Source organism: Saccostrea cucullata, unplaced genomic scaffold, assembly GCF_032062105.1.
Source record: "Saccostrea cucullata isolate Sc308-1 unplaced genomic scaffold, CSIRO_AGI_Scuc_v1 ctg11485, whole genome shotgun sequence".
In the NCBI taxonomy this organism is placed as follows: domain Eukaryota; kingdom Metazoa; phylum Mollusca; class Bivalvia; order Ostreida; family Ostreidae; genus Saccostrea; species Saccostrea cuccullata.
The window spans coordinates 1-21,597 of record NW_026930245.1 but is presented as its reverse complement, the minus strand read 5'-3'; the positions used below and the strand labels follow the sequence as shown (position 1 = coordinate 21,597).

Genomic DNA, 21,597 nt, shown 5'->3' with positions numbered 1-21,597 from the left:
CTCTAGAAGATAGGGTTTACCAGCGACATTATAGACAATTGAAAACGTTGGATCATTTGGTGTAACGGGCTGTGTTATGCATGAATTACATATTCATTGCATCATTATATTATGCCTTCTTATAATTCAACAGTAAGAATATTTTCTTACATTTAATTTCCAATTATACATGTGTAAAAAAAAAATGCATCTCCACACTTGGACTTTCAAATTTAACCAGGTTATGGATTTCACAATATTGTTTAGGTATAATTATAATCATCATGCAAACAAGTTGCCCCTGATTCCTAGACGTAAAGAAAATTTCAAAGAAACAAGTATAATTCATCTTTAACGTCAAATCAATGATTTTTTTGCTTCATTTCTAGGGCCTTGGGTCATTAGTTTAACAATTTATATGCTAATGCTTACCACGATTATGCCAACATTTGACTGCTTGATTTCAAGGAGTAAAAAAGCGTTGTAAAGATTGCTTATAATATTTTTATGCATTTTAATGCCACCGGAAGGAAGAAACCTTGAAATTTACAATTTATGTTTCCATTTTAATATTGAAGCATTACACCACGATTGGTTTAGACATTCATTCTATTCAGTATAAAATGCTGAAAATTGAAAATTTTAGCACATAGGGGAATGCTAATCTGACTGACTGACGATAACGGGCAAAAAAAGAGAATATGAATAGATCATCAAAGTGACTTACTTGACCTTAATATAAAAAAATTAATGAACATCAATATCAATTATTTTATCTCAAATCATTCTTATTCTTAACACGAATTTTCGAAAAGTTTCTAAATGTAAATTGGTTTGAGAATATTCAAATTTAGGGGAATTAATGTGGAGCTTCATTCAGACGCTTCGCTTCTTATCCGAAGTATATACATGTATATAAATACCTGTATATAAATTTGAAAAAATTGTTCTCTAAGAACAAAATGACTACCAAAATTTGATAGTAATTTGAATAGCTAAAAGTACCGCCATTACTTTTTTGACATGGATTTACGTCTACCGAGCCATGGCATTGCCTTCTGTACTACGCTTCTACCAGTAGTTTTAAATAGAGTTTCTCTAGCTTTACGAACAATCTGTCCAAAGTTTTCAACTCTCTGATCAGTTTGAGCTAATTGTTTGAATTCATTCAGCATCTGTATTCTTTGTTCATAGCCCACTTGCTTACTTATTTCTCAGCTAGAATCATTTGGTCAATGTGATCAACAGCTCAGAGAGGGTCGGGACTCAGTGCAATTTCTCTCAACCTTCCTTTGCACATGGCCATTTCGTCCATCTGTGCAAATATATTGTCTATAAGGTCATCTATATCAGCTCCTATTTCTTTCAAATATTTTTCATCTGTTATTTTTAGTCCTTTTGCCTTTTCATAATTCTGTTTTTTTTCTTTTTAAGTTTCCGTTTTCTTCTCTGTGACATATTTAAAGATATATCTTCCGTTTTTGTGCTTAATCCAGTGACACTTAAATTTGCAAACCTGACAATTACCTTTAGAATCCATCACCTTACAGCCACGTTTTCGATCATCGTCAGGAAGTGCACAGTCCTCGTGACAAGTCCTATTACAATTCTGGCAATTTGTCACGTGTTTTCCAATGGGCAATTCAAGCTGTACTTGTTTTGTAACATTTGTTTCACATGTAAAATCTTTGTTAATTTTGATGTCAGTCTGATGTTTATTGAACAGATCTAACGTATTTTGTAATTCATTAAGCTTCATCAGACCTTCATTTACCTGAGATTGAATATTTTTTAGGACCAGCTGCAGATTTTCTCTTTGTTTCAATACGTCTTTGGTTTGCATAAGGCTCTTTGTAGTAAATTTTTTCATTTTTTCGAAGAAATTATGAAAACTTTTACAACCCATATCCCAAAACATAGGAGATAAATTGGTGTTCCGTAAATTCTTATTCTTGGCAAATAATGCAGAGTTATTGAAAGGAAACCAATCCCCAAAGGGGAGATTTGCTGCATGAAGACACGAGAGGACGGGGGGCTCTGCTCCATCAGCAAAGGTGATCAATGTACAGATATTTGATTCAATATCTTTACCAAAAATTGACATGATTGAATGGAAAATATATTTTTGGCAAGGTGTTAGGCGTGCGTCAGGGGCTTTGACAATAAAACATACAGAATCAAGGAATGCTACACCTTGTTTTCCTTCAGCTGAAAATAAATGTCTGATTTGATCAACAATAACCTTGTCTCTCTCGATTCCACGTGTATCTCCAAATCCTGGGGTGTCTATCACGTTGAGAGTGTAGTCCAATCGACTTCCTTCTTGTGGAGCAATTTTATATACGGTGATCCACTCTGTCTGAGACTCCGCCTGAATGATAATAATGTTATATTTTGAGAATTTTAGAAAAATTTCAAAAAGCACAAAAAATACTTTTAAAAACTTCAGCGTCCCTACATGTTTTTACTCTTAAAACATTGGTCCCGTGTTACAGAAGGCGTTGGCATGTTAAAGTACCCTTTCCGCTCAATAGACCTGAAACTTGAAACCCTTCATCAGTATATGGTGATGTCTCTATATGAGTGAAAAAAAAATCAGTTGGGACGAAAAACAACATACAACCAATCAAATAAGTTCAAACGCACATTTTCAAAATATTATTCTTAAATAAAAAAAAAATGTTTTAGGAAAAATCATCATAATTGTGATGCACGCACGATTTTAAACGCCGTATGTACACGTTTGTCTTTTGTGTTTTCTTGTTTTCTATTTTAACTGATATACACAAAAATACAATGTAATTGTATTCAATTTTATTCAATTAATTGTAAAAACAAATGTAATAAACGTTATTAAAAATACAATGTACATGTAATCAATATAATGAAAATACATTTTTTTTACCCAATCATGACAAGGAGTATACGAAGATTCTTCTTTGGAAAAACTTGAAACTTTTAAGAAATTTGAATTTCAAAAACTACGAGTTCTGATTATCATTTCTCAAAATGACAATAATGAATAAAAACATCTACCTGATTTTCAGTTTTCTTTTCGTCTCGCTCTAGGTTTACCAGCGTGAATCGAAAAGGGTCTTCAAAACTGACACCCAAAATATAATTGATGATACCGTCCACTAGCGTGCTCTTTCCTGAACCTGTCGCACCAACAAGCATCATGGTTTTTTCATATTCAATTCCAATTGAAGGGTCTCCTATTCAAAGTAATATTGTAATCAGAATGATGTAGTTCAATAACAGAAAGGTTTTGTTCCAATGACCCATAATAATTGAGAACCTACCTAGAATGAGCTGTCTCTTCTTTGCATGTGTGTTGGGGCATCCCCATTTTCCTCCAATAACAATTGGTACTTTACAGGATCCGTATCCGGTATTTTGGTAGAGAAATCTAGCATCTTAGTTGCTAAGGATTTGGTGGTGAAAATGGGGTCGCTTTGTTCACTGTATTCCCCTTCTATGTCGTTGGCAACACTTCGGACTTGGAATACATAGGGAGTATCTGCCATTAGCCCACTTATGGTGATTTGGTTGCTTGTGTCATTTGTATTGCAAAATTTCCATTTGTCGTTTCCCTTTTGGCTTTTATATCTTATATGATAATAATCAATTTTCTCTTCTAAAATATCCCAGTATAACTCAACTGAATCAGACTTTTTAGTAAATGCATTTGGTTTACCTCGTATCTAGAATGATATAATAAATATATGTGTTTGCAAAAAAGTTCATTTTTAAAAAAAAACCAAATTATTTATATAAAATTCAAATTTAAATGAAAAACTCAATTTTTATCTGAAGCGATTTCATCAGTAGATTTGAAATATATATATATATATATATATATATATATATATTAGGGATGTCAAAATATTAATTTTTCATAGTCGAACATTCGGTTGCATTATTCGAACGATAGTCGACTATTCGAAGCATTTATTTTTTTTATATAGCACAGTATTTTTGAAAGCTTATTAATTAAAATAAATTGGAAAATTTATAGAAATTGGAAATTGGGAATTGTAAACACACACTGTCCACACCTCCGATATAAATGTTAAATACTGTTTGTTCAATTAATGATTGCCCAAGCTATATATCAAAATGTCTTTTATGTAAGGTCATTGTTTTAATAATTATCGAACTTTAAAACTTCACGGCTATGTTATTATTGTGTGTTGCTAAGAAATTGAAAATCATAGAGTATAAACATATATTTGTACAAGTCAGTTAAATAATTTTCACAGTCCAATATAGCGTTGCATAATTTACTACGTACAATAACAAAAAAGGTCAGTGATTAAGAAATAATTATCGCGGTATGTACAATGTGGAAAATTATTCATATACTGTGACTGTGTTTGAGCTCTTAATCGTTCCTTGACGTATACTTTACAGCCGTATAGTTTGAGGAAGGACCCTTTTTCAATTTTGAGATGAGAATTTCATTATCACTCCGTTTTCTTGCATTTATCTAATATTCGAATGTTGTTTCATTATTCGATCGTCGGTGCATTCGACTGACAGTCGAATAGTCGACTATTCGTTGACATCCCTAATATATATATATATATATATATATATATAGGGAAAATGTTGTAGAAGTCCATGTCCATGGTATAGGTTAAGTCATAAATTAAAATTAAATCCAAGATAAACAAACAAGTTTACGTTTAATTTTTTACACTAAGCGCTTTCGCCGTTACGGCTCTTCAGAGTGTAACAATGAAAATAAAAACAATTGTTGTTTCTATTTTCATTGTTACACTCTGAAGAGCCGTAACGGCGAAAGCGCTTAGTAACAAAAATTAAACGTAAACTTGTTTGTTTATCTTGGATTTAATTTTAATTTATATATATATATATATATATATATATATATATATATATATATATATATATATATATATATTTAGAAATAAGGTATCATTTTTAAACTTCTATCGGGATATAAATACGGGTGGGTCACGAGATTAAATCCCATAAAGCCCGAAGGGCTTTATGATGAATTAAATCTTGTACCCACCCGTATTTATAGCCCTATAGATGTTTTAAAATGATACCTTATTACTTATATTTACATTTGTGACTTATTCATACTTTATATTTGCAAGATTGTGACTTTGAACATGTGAAATGATTTATTTTTCAAACCCAACGGCATGTATGTAATCCACTAAACGCGTGTCGACCCTTTATGACGTCACTGAGAAATTACGTCAAACGTTTGTCCATACGCACATCTATGACCTCTTGACCCCGTACCTGTGTTTATACAGTTATAGATACGCATTGCTTTCAGTAGTGTTATATAAAGGAAAACATTTGCAAATGTAAATATATATATATATATATATATATATATATATATATATATATATATATATATATATATATATATATATATATATATACTTCATTTCTTCTTGAAACAATGTCTTCTTCTGGAATACCCTTAGTCTTCAATCTATGTAAAATAAATAATCAATAATCAGAATGACTTAACATCATTTAAAATTGTTTTGCAAATTATGATGAATCCAAAGCTTTTTTAAAAAATATTAGCATGAACCACGATAATTGACAATATGAATAAAACTGTTTTGCAATAAGAAAATAAAGTAACGAGGATGCATTCAAATTGAAGGAAAAGAGAAAAAGGACAAACCTTAGGATAGGATTATCTTCAACATTTTCTTTCTTCAAATTGAGTTTGAAAAATTTCAGCACATTCGATGAAATGATATGGCCTCTGGATGGTTTCTGTTTCAGATGCTGCTGGGATCATGTTCTGCACATAGGTTCCTTGCAATTTTCGCAAAAGGAATCCGCTGATACACTTCTTTTTTCCCTTTTACATGGCTCGCAGGGGAAGTTGCTGCTTAATTTGTCAGTGAGTACATGCTCAATGTATTTCTATACATTCTGTGCATAAAAACTCATCGCAGTCATAGCAAAATTTTGTTGCTTTTGCGCGTTTTCCATCGATCTTGCAAATGTTGCATGCTTCATCAAGTTCTTTTTGAAGTGTTATCAATAAAGAAATATCTCTTTCAATTTTATGATTTCGGAATTTTCTCTGTTTAACATGATGATCTGCGCAACTGTTACACAGTGGCTGGGAATCTGAACAATCTTTGCAATATGCTTCAGCAAGAACGTCCTTTCCATCTGCCTTGCAATTAACGCACAAGACCTTTCCCTTTCCTAAAGTTTGTAAAAGTGATAGATCTTTACATAGATTATGTCCTCGGAAAAATTTCTGTCGCGTATGCTGTCTGGCACATTTGTGGCACAGAGGTTCTTGGTCATCGCAATCTTTACAAAAGCAGGTAGCTTCAGTATCTGTGCCTTCTTCCTTACATAGGGTGCATAAAACTCTAAAATTTTCATTTGTTTCAGAGGAATTTGACTTATATCGCCACAAATTGAATGGTTTCTGAATTGCCGTTGTTTGATGTGTTCAACGGCGCAATTCTTGCACAAAGGTTCCGGCTCATCGCAGTCTTTACAAAATGAATCAGCTCGAGTTTTAGCTCCTTCAGTAGTGCATGGCTCGCACAAGAGTTTCTTCTTTTTTGGTAACTTTGCTCTATCATTGGTGATCTGGTGACTTCTGAACGCTTTTTGTTTTATATGTTGAGCGGCACAATCTTTGCAAAGTGCTTCCGGTTCTTTGCATGTTAGACAGAAGGAAGTGGCAGCTCTCTGCTCACCATCAAGAAGACACAGTTCGCAGTTAATGACATTATTTTCTAGGTAAGTGATAAAAGCTTTTATATCAGTTGAGAGTGAATGGTCTCGCATATTCCTCTGTCGAATGTGATGTCGACTGCATTCATCACACAATGGTTCAGGTATCTCACAAGAAGTACAGAAGCAGGATGCTGCTCGATGCTCTCCATTCAGAGTGCAAAGGCTACAATTGGTTGATTCTGCTGATTTATTCGCTTCATTATTAGTGTCCTGAAAATAAAAATAGAAAACCATTCACATATCAGCGTGTATTGTTCTCATTTATAAATTGTAAACTATTAATCCGAAACATCAAAGATTCATTTTTAGAAAGGATCTACAAAGGCACATATTAACAGTTCGTGCAAAATTTGATGTGGCAATGATCTTTCTTGTCCTTCGAAATATTACACCGACTAATATTTAATTTATGATTTGAAACAAGATATTTTTGTGAAACGCTGATGGCCCAATATGGCAGCTTATGTCAACGGTTTATCAAAATTAGGTCAAACTCCAAGGACAAAGTCAAAATTTTTGATTGCCAAAAAAGCTCTTGATACAAGAAACGCACCTCGTAAGATTTGAAAGTCCTTGTACTAACTGTTCAAAAGTTAAGGCCAAAGTTAAAGTTAAAAAATGGGTCAAATTCTAAGGTCAAGGTCAAAAATATTTGCACCCATGGCCTTATCACGATGAATATAGATGTGAGATTTGAAAGCCCTAGCACCAACTGATCAAAAGTTATGTCAGTGTTAAAGTTTTTTTGGTTGCAAAACTGGGTCAACCTCCAAAGTCAAGGTTAAGAAATTAAATATGTTGGTACCCAAATGAAGGTCTAGTCACAAGGAATATACATGTGAAATATATGAAATCCATAGCTCCAACCAATCAAAGGTTATTGGCAAGGTTAAGTTTATGACGACAAATAGAACAAACAGACAGACAGATAGACAGACAGACAGACAGACAGACAGACAGACAGACGGACGGACAGGGCAAAAATTATAGGTCTTTACCTCCGATTCTTCGATTACGAGGGCATAAGAATCCATCCAAAAAGAATAATTTTCTGACAAGAGTCTTATTTATATGCTAATGGTGATTTTTATCTTTAGGGTGTGAACACCCCCCCCCCCTCCGGTGTAAAAATGTGTTACTTGTTGTGTCAATACATTTTTATTGAGTGAATGATGTGTAATAATAATTCCTGCAACGAAGAACACAGTGTTATTTTGAGTTTAATCGTGTTTTAAAATAAAAAGACTTGTAAGTTCTTAAATCCAATCTTGCAGTGGTATTAGTTTCGTAATCTAGACATGAAAGGTTATTTGGACATCTAAGCATGTAGTTCCGAACAAACAACGGGGTATACAACGATTTATACTTCATCCATGTCATCTCTCTACCTGATTTCCTGTATCTATATTGTCGCACTTTAAATAAAATACAAAAGCAATTCACAAGTCTACCAGTGTAGAGTGTACACGTTTGTCAAATTTGATAATGGAAAACTATGGAAGAATATTAGTGTCACAGTTATTTTTAAATGTTTTTCTTTAAATTCGCGAAAGCCAGAAGACATAAAATTTCTTTCATCTGGCTGCCTGTCTGTCAGTCTATTCGTCTGTAAGTGTCACAAATACTTGAACCTCGGTAAAACTTTTGAATGAGAAAAGATAAGGCTTTCATATTTCATATATATATTACCCATGACAAAATCTTTCCATATTTTTTATTATTCTTGATCCTGTGATCTTAACACTTTGATCTTGAAGTTCGACCGTTACAAAAGGTCATAGATTACACCCCAAAGAACAAGGCACCGAAATCGAGGGACAAGAATTCCTTGAATTTGCTTATTTTTATTTTGGTTCTAAGTTCGTGTATCATTAACAATTTTTTTTATTTATAATTTTAATTTGAACTTCCTGATAGAGGGGCATGGACACAGTTTCAACTGAATTTTTTAAACCAGTTTTGATTTTTAAAATTCCTACCTTAGGCATCATCTAATGATTTGCAAAAATTTGAACACCATTTCTTGATTAACAAACGAGATACAGAACTTTAATTTCTTCATAAGGTAAACAAGGCTCGTGCATTGTTTTTGTTTGCATATAGAAGGTATCATATTCATAACAAAATGAAATTCAGCAAAGCGATAGAAAGTGTCGAATCGTATTTAGAATTAACCACTTTATTGAAATTATCTACTCTAAATGAACATATATATATATTAGTATATATCATATGTAAACAAAAACATGACACGAACCTAGTTTTCATAACAAAGGTTTGGAGCTCTAAATATGTCCTGTATCTCGACAACTGACATTTAAATTTTTGAAAATCATTACCTTGTTAGATATTTGTAAAATTGGAAAAATAAATTTTGAAATTTAAGTTGAAACTGTGTCCATGCTCCTTTAATGTTTCCCAAAATATTTTTTTTCTTAATTTCATTTTTATTTGACGATGTGATAAAGGGTTTGATTCCGTATAATAAACAATTTATTGCATGACAGTGAGGGAGATATAAAGATTTCTTCGCCCATGAAAAATCATATCCCCACACGTGTTGTCATATCCCCACACATGTTGTCTTCGGGGAATACCCCCGTGGGGATCCGGGTTAGAATAGGTCCTCAGTACCCCCTTGCTTGTCGTAAAAGGCGACTAAATGGGGCGGTCCTTCAGATGAGACCGTGTAAACCGAGGCCCCGTGTCACAGCAGGTGTGGCACGATAAAGATCCCTCCCTGCTCAAAGGCCCTGAGTGCCGAGCATAGGCCTAAATTTGCAGCCCTTCACCGGCAATGCTGACGTCTCCATATCAGTGAAATATTCTGGAGAGGGACGTTAAACAGTATACAATCAATCAATCTTCGGGGAATATGAATTTTCATGTGGGAAGAGAACTTCATGTCTCCCTCACTATCGTGCAATAAACATAAAACATTTAGAGCTAAGACTGATTGTGAAGATCATGTGACCTGGTGTACAAATTGAACAAAACGTCGTGCTTAATTGTGACTTCACAATGCAACAGAAGTGGTTACTACCGAGTTATATTGTTTACTGACCAAACGTGTTAAATAAGTGGTGTATATTTCAATTAGGCAAAAAGGCTGTAGCCTACACATCATTTTCTCAAAGATAAACAAGAGGCCCAAGGGCCTTGAATCGCTCTTCTGATAAATTATACAATCTATCCTAAGACCTAAGATGCAACAACTGACAAAGTTTGATGATTCTTAGCCAGTAAGGGCTGAAGATATTTAAATGTAATATAAAATACTGTAAGTAGGTCATGGTAACCTACTTTTTGATGAAATTTTCTGAGGACACAAGATGCATTAATTGATTAAGATTGATGATTCTAAGCCAATAAGTACTTGAGATATTCAAAAGTGGGTCACAGTGACCTACTTATTGCTAAACATTCTCCGAAAACCCAAGGTGCATCAACTGACAATGTTTGACAATTCTAAGCCAATAAGTATCCTAGAATACTTCAATATAGCCATATATGTCACAAGCAGGTCACCGTGACCTATTTTTTGATCATCATTCTCTGAGAACCCAAAACGCATCAAATAACAAAGTTTGATGATTCTAAAACAATAAGTACCTGAAATACCTAAATATAGCCATAAAATGTCAAAAGTAGGTCACCCTGACCTACTTTTTGGTCTACATTCTCCGAAAACCCAAGATGCATCTACTGACAAAGTTTGATGATTCTAAGCCAATCAGTATCTGAGATATTAAAAAGTAGGTCACCGTGACCTCCTTTTTTGTCAATATGCTCCGAAAACCTAAGATGCATCGATTGACAAAGTTTACCAAATAGTACCTGAGATACATAAAACTAGCCATAAAATGTCAAAAGTAGGTCACGGTGACCTACTTTTTGGTCGACATGCTCAGAAAACCTAAGATGCATCAAATGACAAAGTTTGATGATTCTAAACCAAATGGTACCTGAGATACATAAAACTAGCCATAGAATGTCGAAAGTAGGTCACCGTGACCTACTTTTTGGTTGACATTCTCCGAAAATCCAAGTTGCATCAACTGACAAATTTTGATGATTCTAAGCCAATTAGTACCCGAGATACTTAAATCTAGCCAGAAAATGTCGAAAGTAGGTCACAGTGACCCACTTTTTGGTCAACATTTTCTGAAGACGAAAGATGCATCAACTGACAAAATTTGATGATCATAGGTCTAATAGTATTCAAAATATGCCTTTTAAACAATTTGAAAACAAAGACCTGCAAAGTTCAAAAAGTAGGTCACAGTGACGTACTTTTTAATAAATATGTTTTTAGGCCCTAAGATGCATCAACTTACAAGATTTGTTGATTCTAAACCTCTCGGTGTCTGAAATAATGGAATTAATGTTTTAGAAAAGATTAGCCAATAAATTCAAAAAGTAGGTCACGATGACCTACTTTTAAGATGATGTTGTTTGCGAACACAAGATACACCAACTGACAAAGTTTTATGATCATAGGCTTTAAGTGTCCAAAATATGCCTCCAAATCGATTTGAAAACAAAAGCCTGTAAAAATTTAAAAAGTAGGTCACCGTGACCTACTTTTGCATTAACATGATGTCAAGTCCTGAGATGCATCAACTTACAAGATTTGATGATCCTAGTCTTTATAGTAAGCAAAATATCAACGTTTTTAATTAGTGTAAATTTTGGTCAACTTTGAAGTGACCTTGAGACCACGCCCTTTGCCCCAGGGTCATGCCTTGAACAATTTTTAATCTTCAACATATCCCGACCCTTGTATGTAAGTTTGGTGAAAATCTGCCTGGTGGTTCTGGAGAAGAAGATTTTTTAGCAACCAGTACTTTTGGTTTTATTTTTGTGATTATCTCCCCTTGTTTTAGGGTCCCACCCCTAGTTTTAGTATAAATGTTAGCCCTTGGGCCAAGGATACCCTGTGACAAATTTGACAATAATTGGCCAAGGGGTTCTTGAGTTATGTCCAATATTCTGAAAAGTTAACGCACACCGCACGACGCACACCGCACAAATGGCCATAGCATTAGCTCTTTGAGCCTTTGGCTCAGAAGAGCTAAAAATGTTGAATAAAGGGCTGGGGAGTGGATAATAAATTTTACCTATTAATTTTATTTTGTTGTAAATGACAGAAAAGCATTCTTAGCAATCCGCACTTTTATACCTATCCAATTGTGCTTAAATTTTCGCTTTATATTTAAAGGTGCTTAGACACAGCTTTGAAGTTAATATTTTCTCCCTTATTTTCTTTTTAATATCACGACTTACATATTGTAGCATTTCAAAAGAAAGTATAATTAAAAATTCAATTTATCTGGAAATAATTGGAAACTACGAATTCCTTGACGCTTTTGATTAACACATCCTTGCATTTTTACAAATTTTGTTTTTATCCTTATTACCAGAGTATATTAAATAAGAAGTGATTTTGTTGTGTATTTGTGAAAAATATAAAATCTATAATCCAGAAAGTTCAGATAGAAATGTTCGAAAGCAAACTCCCTCACTAATATCGTCAGCCTGTACTCAGTGTTGTGTACAGAGTTTATTAAGTTGAATACACCTGTGAAACGTAAACTGTTTTTGTAAACAGTTCTGTCATTGTTAAAGTTTACAATTCACCGGGTGTATTCAGTTGTAAAAGTCTGCACACACCACTGAAGACGGATGACAATTATGTGAGTGGGTTTTGCTTTCGAACATTTCTACTCTAAATTTTCTAGATTGTAGTTTTAATACAGGAATTTGAAGTTTCAATAACGTTGAGAAATAAGATTTTTTTTATTATATTTTAGTAGAAATCCTATAGCAAAAAATAAGTCATGAAATTATACAGAAAATTTGAGAAAATTTTAACTTAAAAGCTGTGTCAAAGCACATTTAAGGACAAAACTTCCTAAAGTTGATTTTTTTAAAGCCAAAGTTCAAATGTTAAGTCTGTTCAATATTAAGTCTGTATTAGATAATTTCAGCAGGTTTCCATAATTAATGCAGGAAATGAAATTGATAACTGGAAATATATTTGGTTAGTAGGAAATTAATCGTACTGTTCGTATTTCGGTTACTTTAAAATATATTTTATTCATTAAGAAATGGATTGAACAGCAGGCATAAATGTCTATGATTGTTCTCTCCATAGGTCAAGGTACAATTACAAGTACATGTAAACATTGAAAAAATGTATGAAGCTTAGATTATTAATTGGTACATATTTAGAATGAATTCAGAGAGAGAGAGAGAGTAAAACAAATAAATAGAAAAAGTATAATTTAACATATGGATAGAGAAAGAATAATTATTATATAAAATATATTGGTTATTCAGTAAGGAAGTTTTTGTATTTTCTAAGCAGAGTAAAACGATAAATGAAGAGTTCTCAGTTTTGTTAAGTGGTCTTCTTATCATGATATAATCTGAAAATATTTATATAATATTATTTTTACAGGTCAAGTTAAAATTTTATATGATATCGATATTATCGATACCGGAAAACATGTATTGTGTTGACATGGATGAAGTATCCATGTCGGAGACGCAAAGTTTACCGCACCCAAAACACACACATCCTTAATATAAACTAGGGGTGGATATTGCCAAAAAAATCATATTGCGATATATTGCGATATTTGGTGGCATATTGCAATAAACATTGCAATATACTGGAATTTTTTCTTTTTCTCTTAAATGTTTTTATAGACCAGTTTTCATGTATTTTCATCAATAAAATCAACATTAAATAACAACTCTTTGTTCTCATTACATAATATTTAATAAGTGAAAAAATAATACATACAAATAGTGTAAAAGAACACATAGGTACTTGACTTGTTTTTTAACTACTATGACTTACTATAAACTCAAAAATGTGGAATTACCTACTGATATATATATATATATATATATATATATATATATATATATATATATATATATATATATATATATATATATATATATTATTTATATTTATATATATATATATATATAAAGCACAAATTACAACAACTCTTAAACTAATATAACTGCCCTAAGTGAAGGAATATTAATATAGAAAGCACAGAGAAATTCACTTTTACAAGGATACTCACTTCCGCCCCAGCCCGGGGTTGAACTCTCGACCTACGGAATCTGTCTCCTAGCAGTGCAGAACAGCGCGTTAGACCGCTCGGCTATCTAGGCAAGTTATAAAACTTGCTTTCGATGCCGATGGAATTCTCACAACGCTGCCCTACACTACACGGTCATTGAGAATGGAAGTGAGATACAGTTATTTGGACATTAGTTTTTAGAGGATTGTTACCAATACATGTTGTGATGAAATTAATTTTTTATTTATAAAGCACAAATTACAACAACTCTTAAACTAATAGTTTAACCCCGAGAGTTCAACCTCGGGCTGGGGAGGAAGTGAGTATCCTTGTAAAAGTGAATTTCTCTGTGCTTTCTATATTAATACTCCTTCACTTAGGGCAGTTATATTAGTTTAAGAGTTGTTGTAATTTGTGCTTTATATATATATATATATATATATATATATATATATATATATATATATATATATATATATATATATATATATATATATATATATATATATATATATATATATATCAGTAGGTAATTCCACATTTTTGAGTTGTTGTAATTTGTGCTTTATAAATAAAAAATTAATTTCATCACAACATGTATTGGTAACAATCCTCTAAAAACTAATGTCCAAATAACTGTATCTCACTTCCATTCTCAATGACCGTGTAGTGTAGGGCAGCGTTGTGAGAATTCCATCGGCATCGAAAGCAAGTTTTTAACTTGCCTAGATAGCCGAGCGGTCTAACACGCTGTTCTGCACTGCTAGGAGACAGATTCCGTAGGTCGAGAGTTCAACCCCGGGCTGGGGCGGAAGTGAGTATCCTTGTAAAAGTGAATTTCTCTGTGCTATCAATATATATATATATATATATATATATATATATATATATATATATATATATATATATATATATATATATATATATATATATATATATATATATATACATATACACATATATATACATATATACATATACATATACATATATACATATATATATATATATATATATATATATATATATATATATATATATATATATATATATATATATATATATATATATATATATATATACGTTTACGAACTGCAAGTCTGAATTTTGAACACGATTACCCCCCCCCCTCCCTATAGTGTTGATGTGAACACAAACCAGAAGTCTCTGTCGAGACTGAAGCTCTACTGGTTTGTACTTATAACAAATGAAGACAAAAGTAGCAGTTGGGACTTAAAACTTTACAACAGCAATAAATAAAATAATGATGCTTGGTTGAACTCTTTTTGTGGCAAGATACTGCAATAAGACTACAGCTGTAGGAGTAGTTATTAATAAACTTTTAGAGTATTTACAGTTTTAATAACCATGGCAACATCATTCCTCGAAATCAACCATAAGTCTCTGTCGAGACTGTAGCTCTACTGGTTTGTACTTATCAAAAACCATTGCACTATTTTATGTATCTTTGTGTAGTCTACTTGTGTGCCAACTTATTTTGAAATCAAACTAAAACTGTAGAAGGAGTAGCGTTTTAAAAGAATTTCACAGAAAATTCTATTTTTAGTTACCATGGTAACACCGTTCATCGAAATCAAAAACCGATGCACTATTCTATGTATCTTAGTGTAGTCTACCTGTGTGCCACGTTAAATTGAAATCAGACCAAAACTGTAGAATAAGTAGCGTTTTAAAGGAATTTCACAGAAAATTCTATTTTTAGTAACCATGGCAACACCGTTCATCGAAATTAAAAACCGATGCACTATTCTATGTATCTTAGTGTAGTCTACATGTGTGCCAACTTATTTTGAAATCAAACCAAAACTGTAGAAGGAGTAGCGTTTTAAAGGAATTTCACAGAAAATTCTATTTTTAGTAACCATGGCAACACCGTTCATCGAAATCAAAAACCGATGCCCTATTCTTTGTATCTTAGTATAGTCTACTTGTGTGCCAAGTTATATTGAAATCAGACCAAAACTGTAGAAGGAGTAGCGTTTTTAAGGAATTTCACAGAAAATTCTATTTTTAGTCACCATGGCAACACCGTTCATAGAAATTAAAAACCGATGCACTATTCTATGTATCTTAGTGTAGTCTACTTGTGTGCCAAGTAATGCTGAAATCAGACTAAAATTGTAGGAGGAGTAGCGTTTTGAAAAATTGTTTACAGACAGACAGACAGACAGACGGACAGACAGACAGACAGACGGACGGACGACGGACACCATACTATCGCATAAGCTCTTCTGGTATCTGACCAGTAGAGCTAAAAATTGATAAAAAGAATTGTGTATCTTAGTGTAGTCTACTCGTGTGCCAAGTTATATTGAAATCAGACCAAAACTGTAGGAGGTGTTGCATTTTGAAAGCATTGCACAGAAATTTCTAGTTTTAGAAACAAAGGCAACACCGTTCATCGAAATCTAAAATCGATATACAGAATTATGTATCTTATTGTAGTCTACTTGTGTGCCAAGTTACAATGAAATCAGACTCAAACTATAGGAGGAGTAGCATATTGAAAGTATTTCACAGAAATTTCTATTTTTAGTAACTACGGCAACACCGTTCATTGAAATCTAAAATGGATATATCGAATTATGTATCTTAGTGTAGTCTACTTGTGTGCCAAGTTATATTGAAATCAAACCAAAACTGTAGATGGAGTAGCATTTTGAAAGCATTTCACAGAAATTTCTATTCTTAGTAACCACGGCAACACCGTTCATCGAAATCAAAAATCGATACACAGAATTATGTATCTTAGTGTAGTCTACTTGTGTGCTAAGTTATAATGAAATCAGACCAAAACTGTAGGAGGAGTAGCATTTTGAAAGTATTTCACAGAAATTTATATTTTTAGTAGCCACGGCAACACCGTTCATCGAAATCAAAAATCGATACACAGAATTATTGTATTTTTGTGTAGTCTACTTGTGTGCCAAGTTATATTGAAATCAGACCAAAACTGTAGGAGGAGTAGCATTTTGAAAAATTGTTTACAGACAGACAGACGGACAGACGGACGGACGCCGGACGCATTACTATCGCATAAGCTCTTCTGGTCTCTGACCAGTAGAGCTAAAAATGGTACTCAATTGAAAACTACAATCAATGGCCCATTTCTAAGTGGCATATTATGGGGGATGGGGCAGAAATCATATTAAAATCTGTTAAACTTAATCATCAGACTTGATCTGCTGTATAACATGTTAAATGTAAAATTAGAAATTAGTGAATTATTTATTTGAAATTTGTTTATATTACTTGCTTGCATTTTCAAAACGATGTCAGCAGGATTAAAAATAGCAAGTTTTGGATGTTTTAAATAGTAAAAACTCCTTTGCAATGCCAAGAATTACGCATTAAAAACCTAACTCATAATGTAATGCCAGTAGTTTAATCCTCACAGTGATCTTAATGTGTGATAATGGCTTGTCATCAAGTTATAAGCTATGTAACAGTTAGGGTATATTATATAATATATATCATGACATTAATTTTATGAAGGACAAGTATATTAATGTACCTAATATATCCCATTTTGGGAAAATGTCATGTTTACCGTCAGCTTGCAATCAACTATTCGTCAACTGAATCCTCGAAAACAATTGACCGGTTTTCTGAAAAGTTCAGTTGTTTTGCATAAAATTTTCTGTTGACCGTCAGACTGCTTTTTACCGAGTTGACCATTAATTGATCATGAATGCTTATACTTTGACAATTTCATGCAAGAAAGGAGTTGAACAATGTTGAACACTCCCACTATGTGAAATATTGCAGCTAGACTATACAATTACGAAAATGTCTAGTTGACCGTCATTTTATCCTCATCTAGCAGTCAACTAGTCATCAACTGAATACTCAAAAACAACCAGTGTTGAACACTCCGACTTTGTGAGAGCTTGCAAAATTGCCTATAGTTGACCACTCAATGTTAGAAAATCTCTCTGACTCTATTTATTTTGGGATTTATAAAATGGCATTATAATTATGGATCGGATTTGCAATTCCATAATTATTACAATAATCTGGAATCAAGTAACGTGTGCAAGTGGGTATTTTGTTAGAAAGTGGAGAATTTTGAATTAAAACAATTGTTTTCATGAATGATTCATCTTGTGCAATACATGTTAGTATAAAATATAAAGATTTTTCTTTTCGTCATACTTTTCTTTAAGAAATTGGAAAAACATAATACTGGAGGTAGAATATAGGTCCCTACTATTGTATACTTGTTAAAATATAATAACTTGCCGTCCGTTCACTTTTTTCTGCAAGAAAATAAAAGAGCCAGAGCAAATTATGAGAGTGTGCACATGCCTCTCATTTTTCATGCATTTATACACCCATTATTTTGACTTTTCCTACTCAGAGACAGGCACACTGATTGCCTTAGGTTTCAAAACTCCCTCCGTTATTTTTTGAAATACAACATGGACTGAATAATGGAGTATTCAACAGTGGTCAACTGCGAAGAAAATAAAGGAGAGTTCAACAGTGGTCAACTGTTAAGAAAATAGAGGAGCGTTTAACAGTAGTCACTTGCAAAGAAATTATAGGGATGTTCAACTAATGGTTAACTGCACAGAAAATATAGAGTATTCAACAATTGTCAACTGCAAAGAATATGTAGAGAATCGAACAGTGCACATAATAAATAGGAGCATTAAACGTGGCCAACTATATGCAAACGAGCTGAAAGGTCCTTCGCTTGCATTGCAAAAATTCAATTTATGGTGAATTGACGGTCAATTGACGGTCAATTAATCGTCAATTAAGGAACAAACTGAATACTCCGATTGAATTCTAATAGTCTGTTTTCGTATTTGATAGCGGAAGTTTGTAGATATAGAAGCGGCTATCAAACCCATTAAACTCGGAAATATAAATTATAGGTATTCTTTTGCACATTTAAATGAATTTTACAACGATATAATGCTACCTTTTGCGTGCTCGGAACATCGATATCACTTGTCTCCTCATCACAAACTTCTTCCTTCACTTCAATTCGCTGGAGTAAAAGCTCTTCTGTCAAAATAATGCATATGAATTTAATTTAATACACGCTTACCTTTGAAGCGTACGGAAGCCCATTTAGGACCTATCAAAAATATTTTTGAATTCGTTATAACGATTTTTAGAATTCGTTATAACGAATTTAATTTGTTATAACAGATTTTTAGAATTCGTTATAACGAATTTAATTTGCTATAACAAATTTATTGAATTCGTTCTAACGAATTTAATTTGTTATAACAGATTCATTGAATTCGTTATAACGAATTTAATTTGTTATTACAGATTTATTGAATTCGTTATAACGAATTTAATCTGTTATTACAGATTTGTTGAATTTGTTATAACCAAATTCTTGAATTGATTATAACGAATTCAACAAATCTGTAATAACAGATTAAATTCGTTATAACGAATTCAATAAATCTGTAATAACAAATTAAATTCGTTATAACGAATTCAATGAATCTGTTATAACAAATTAAATTCATTATAACGAATTCAATAAATCTGTTATAACAAATTAAATTCGTTATGACGAATTCAATGAATCTGTTTTCACAAATTAAATTCGTTATAACGAATTCTAAAAATCTGTTATAACAAATTAAATTCGTTATAACGAATTCTAAAAATCGTAATAACGAATTTAAAAATATTTTTTGATAGGTCCTAAATGGGCTTCCGTAGAAGCGGATAAGTTATTCAATGATCTGAATCAAAACAAGGATAAGCTAATACATAGAAATATGTAGTTCAATATATTAAAATACGTTTATAAAGGGTATTTAATAGTTGGATATTGTATAAAAACAGGATATTAAAAAAATATTTTATCTTGCTTCTTAATCCCCTAGAAAATGAATATCTTTCAAACAAGTCTAAGATTTCCTTGTTCTATACAAGGTTTTTTTTCTCAGAATATCAATCCATTTTCCCAACAGAACACTCTAAAAATACTAGGTCTAGTATGTATAAAGATTCATTCTAAAGATTTTCTTAATAATGATTATATGCATAATTCTTCGCTGAGCAACATGCATATGCTTAATTTCTGTTGCATAAACATTCTAAGTAACCCGCTTAGTCATTCTTAGCTTAGTGTGTCTTAATTTCAACAAGAAAATATTTTAACTCCTTTACTCGGTGAAAATGAAAGTCATGGGACGACAGGGGGAAACAGGATAATCTGGGACAATGACTGGGGACAACAGGGTGTGGACAGGGAGGTCAGAGAATGTCAGGGGACGACAGGGAATAAACACGGATAACAACCGTGGACGACAGGGAGTGGACTGGGAGGTCAGGGACAACGATAGGGGAATATAGAAGTAGTCAGGGAGCGACAGGTATATGTCAGGGACTGACAGGGAAACGAAAGAGGATTTTTTGGACTCTAAGGGGATAATCACAGGCCTTTAGATCGCTTTAATCCGACTTTAAAAAATGGGTTGTTAAAATATAGTTTTTATACACCCCCATTTTTTTTAAAGTTGAATTTAAGCGATCCAAAGGCCCGTGGTGATAATTGACTCAGCAGTGCATGCAGAAGTTTTTGCCTAATTTAATGATGCTTGTAGGGGTTTAAGAACCGTTTGGGGAACATTTGTAACAGTTTTCGTGTCAATAAGCGCTATTTCATTAGACAACGGAATTTTCTTTTAGAAATGCACAACAACCCATGCTCTCACTTTTTTGTAGCATTTTTGTGCCACTTTTTGAAATTTTCCAACTTACCAAATTTGCTAATAACTCTCTGTACATGTCCAGGCTGGTTACTATCAATTTCATCGATCTCCATTCCTACCACTTTCATGTAATAATTTTAAAAATCTGTCAAAATCAAAAGATTTTCAAATGCAGTTGGAACGTTTTGTTTAAAAAAAATTCATACAATTCTGACATATTGAAATTAAATGAAATAATAATACTTCAGTTAATTATCAAATATACGATTTATATACTTAGAAAATTTGATGCTTATTAATATTTATGCATTTTACACAAGCATTTCTTTTCAAAAAAGTTGTTTGAAAAAGTAGTCACTTTACCTTGTAGGAAAAACTAATCTGTTAAATTATCGCATCTACTTTGACGATAGCGGTGTCCATGTCTGTTATTCTTTGGTACGAAATGTAGTCTTTACACACATTTCGCACAGATTACCCTGTTGGGTTTGAGTTTTTAGTGTAAGTCAACCCCCATTTTATACTATTATCTCAGATAAGTGCATATAAAAACATCAAGTATGTATTTAATGAATTTTATTGTGGCGATAATTGGGCACGGCTGTTTATCCAGAGACACAAATTATGACAAGAGGCCCATGGGCCACATCGCTGACCCGAGCATTGTGGCAAGGAAAAAGTAGAAATTGGTTTACAATACTATTGAAAAGTTAAAATCCAAAAGTTTGGCCCCGCCCTACCCATGGGGGTCATGATTTGAACAAACTTGAATTTACACTACCTGAGGATGCATCCATATAAATATGAGCAATTATGGCTTTGCTATTCTTGAGAAGAAGATTTTTAAAGAGTTTTCCTATATATTTCTATATAAAACTTTGGTTGCCCATTGGTTGCAAAACAAGAAACGAGAAATGAGGAACAACAGAATATAAAAACATAAACAATGACCTTTAAAATGTCAACCAAGGGGGTCAGTTTTTGCCTTGATTTAATTTTGTTAGACAACAGATGCTGAGTGAAATTAA

The 21,597-nt window shown here is 32.7% G+C and overlaps 1 protein-coding gene and 1 pseudogene across 1 annotated transcript; both read right to left on the bottom strand.

Moving 5' to 3' along the window:
- Positions 1–989: 989 nt before the first annotated feature.
- LOC134283379 (uncharacterized) lies at positions 990–3,724 on the bottom strand (annotated as a pseudogene).
- A 2,477-nt stretch (positions 3,725–6,201) lies between these two features.
- Positions 6,202–21,049, bottom strand: LOC134283381 (uncharacterized). Its single transcript, XM_062765835.1, has 4 exons — positions 20,933–21,049; positions 20,619–20,684; positions 18,808–18,893; positions 6,202–6,960 (listed from the first exon to the last, which is right to left on the bottom strand). The coding sequence occupies exons 2-4, from the start codon at positions 20,680–20,682 to the stop codon at positions 6,202–6,204; spliced, it is 909 nt and encodes a 302-aa protein (XP_062621819.1). The 5' UTR covers positions 20,683–20,684; positions 20,933–21,049.
- Between the last annotated feature and the right edge of the window lie 548 nt (positions 21,050–21,597).

Coding starts and splice junctions, on each gene's coding strand:
- LOC134283381 (XM_062765835.1), bottom strand. CDS start 20,682: ATGGAGATCGATGAAATTGATAGTAACCAGCCTGGACATGTACAGAGA. Junction 18,894..20,618: donor GAGAGTTATTAGCAAATTTG/GTAAGTTGGAAA, acceptor TTATTTTGACAG/AAGAGCTTTTACTCCAGCGA. Junction 6,961..18,807: donor ATGTTCCGAGCACGCAAAAG/GTAGCATTATAT, acceptor TTTTATTTTCAG/GACACTAATAATGAAGCGAA.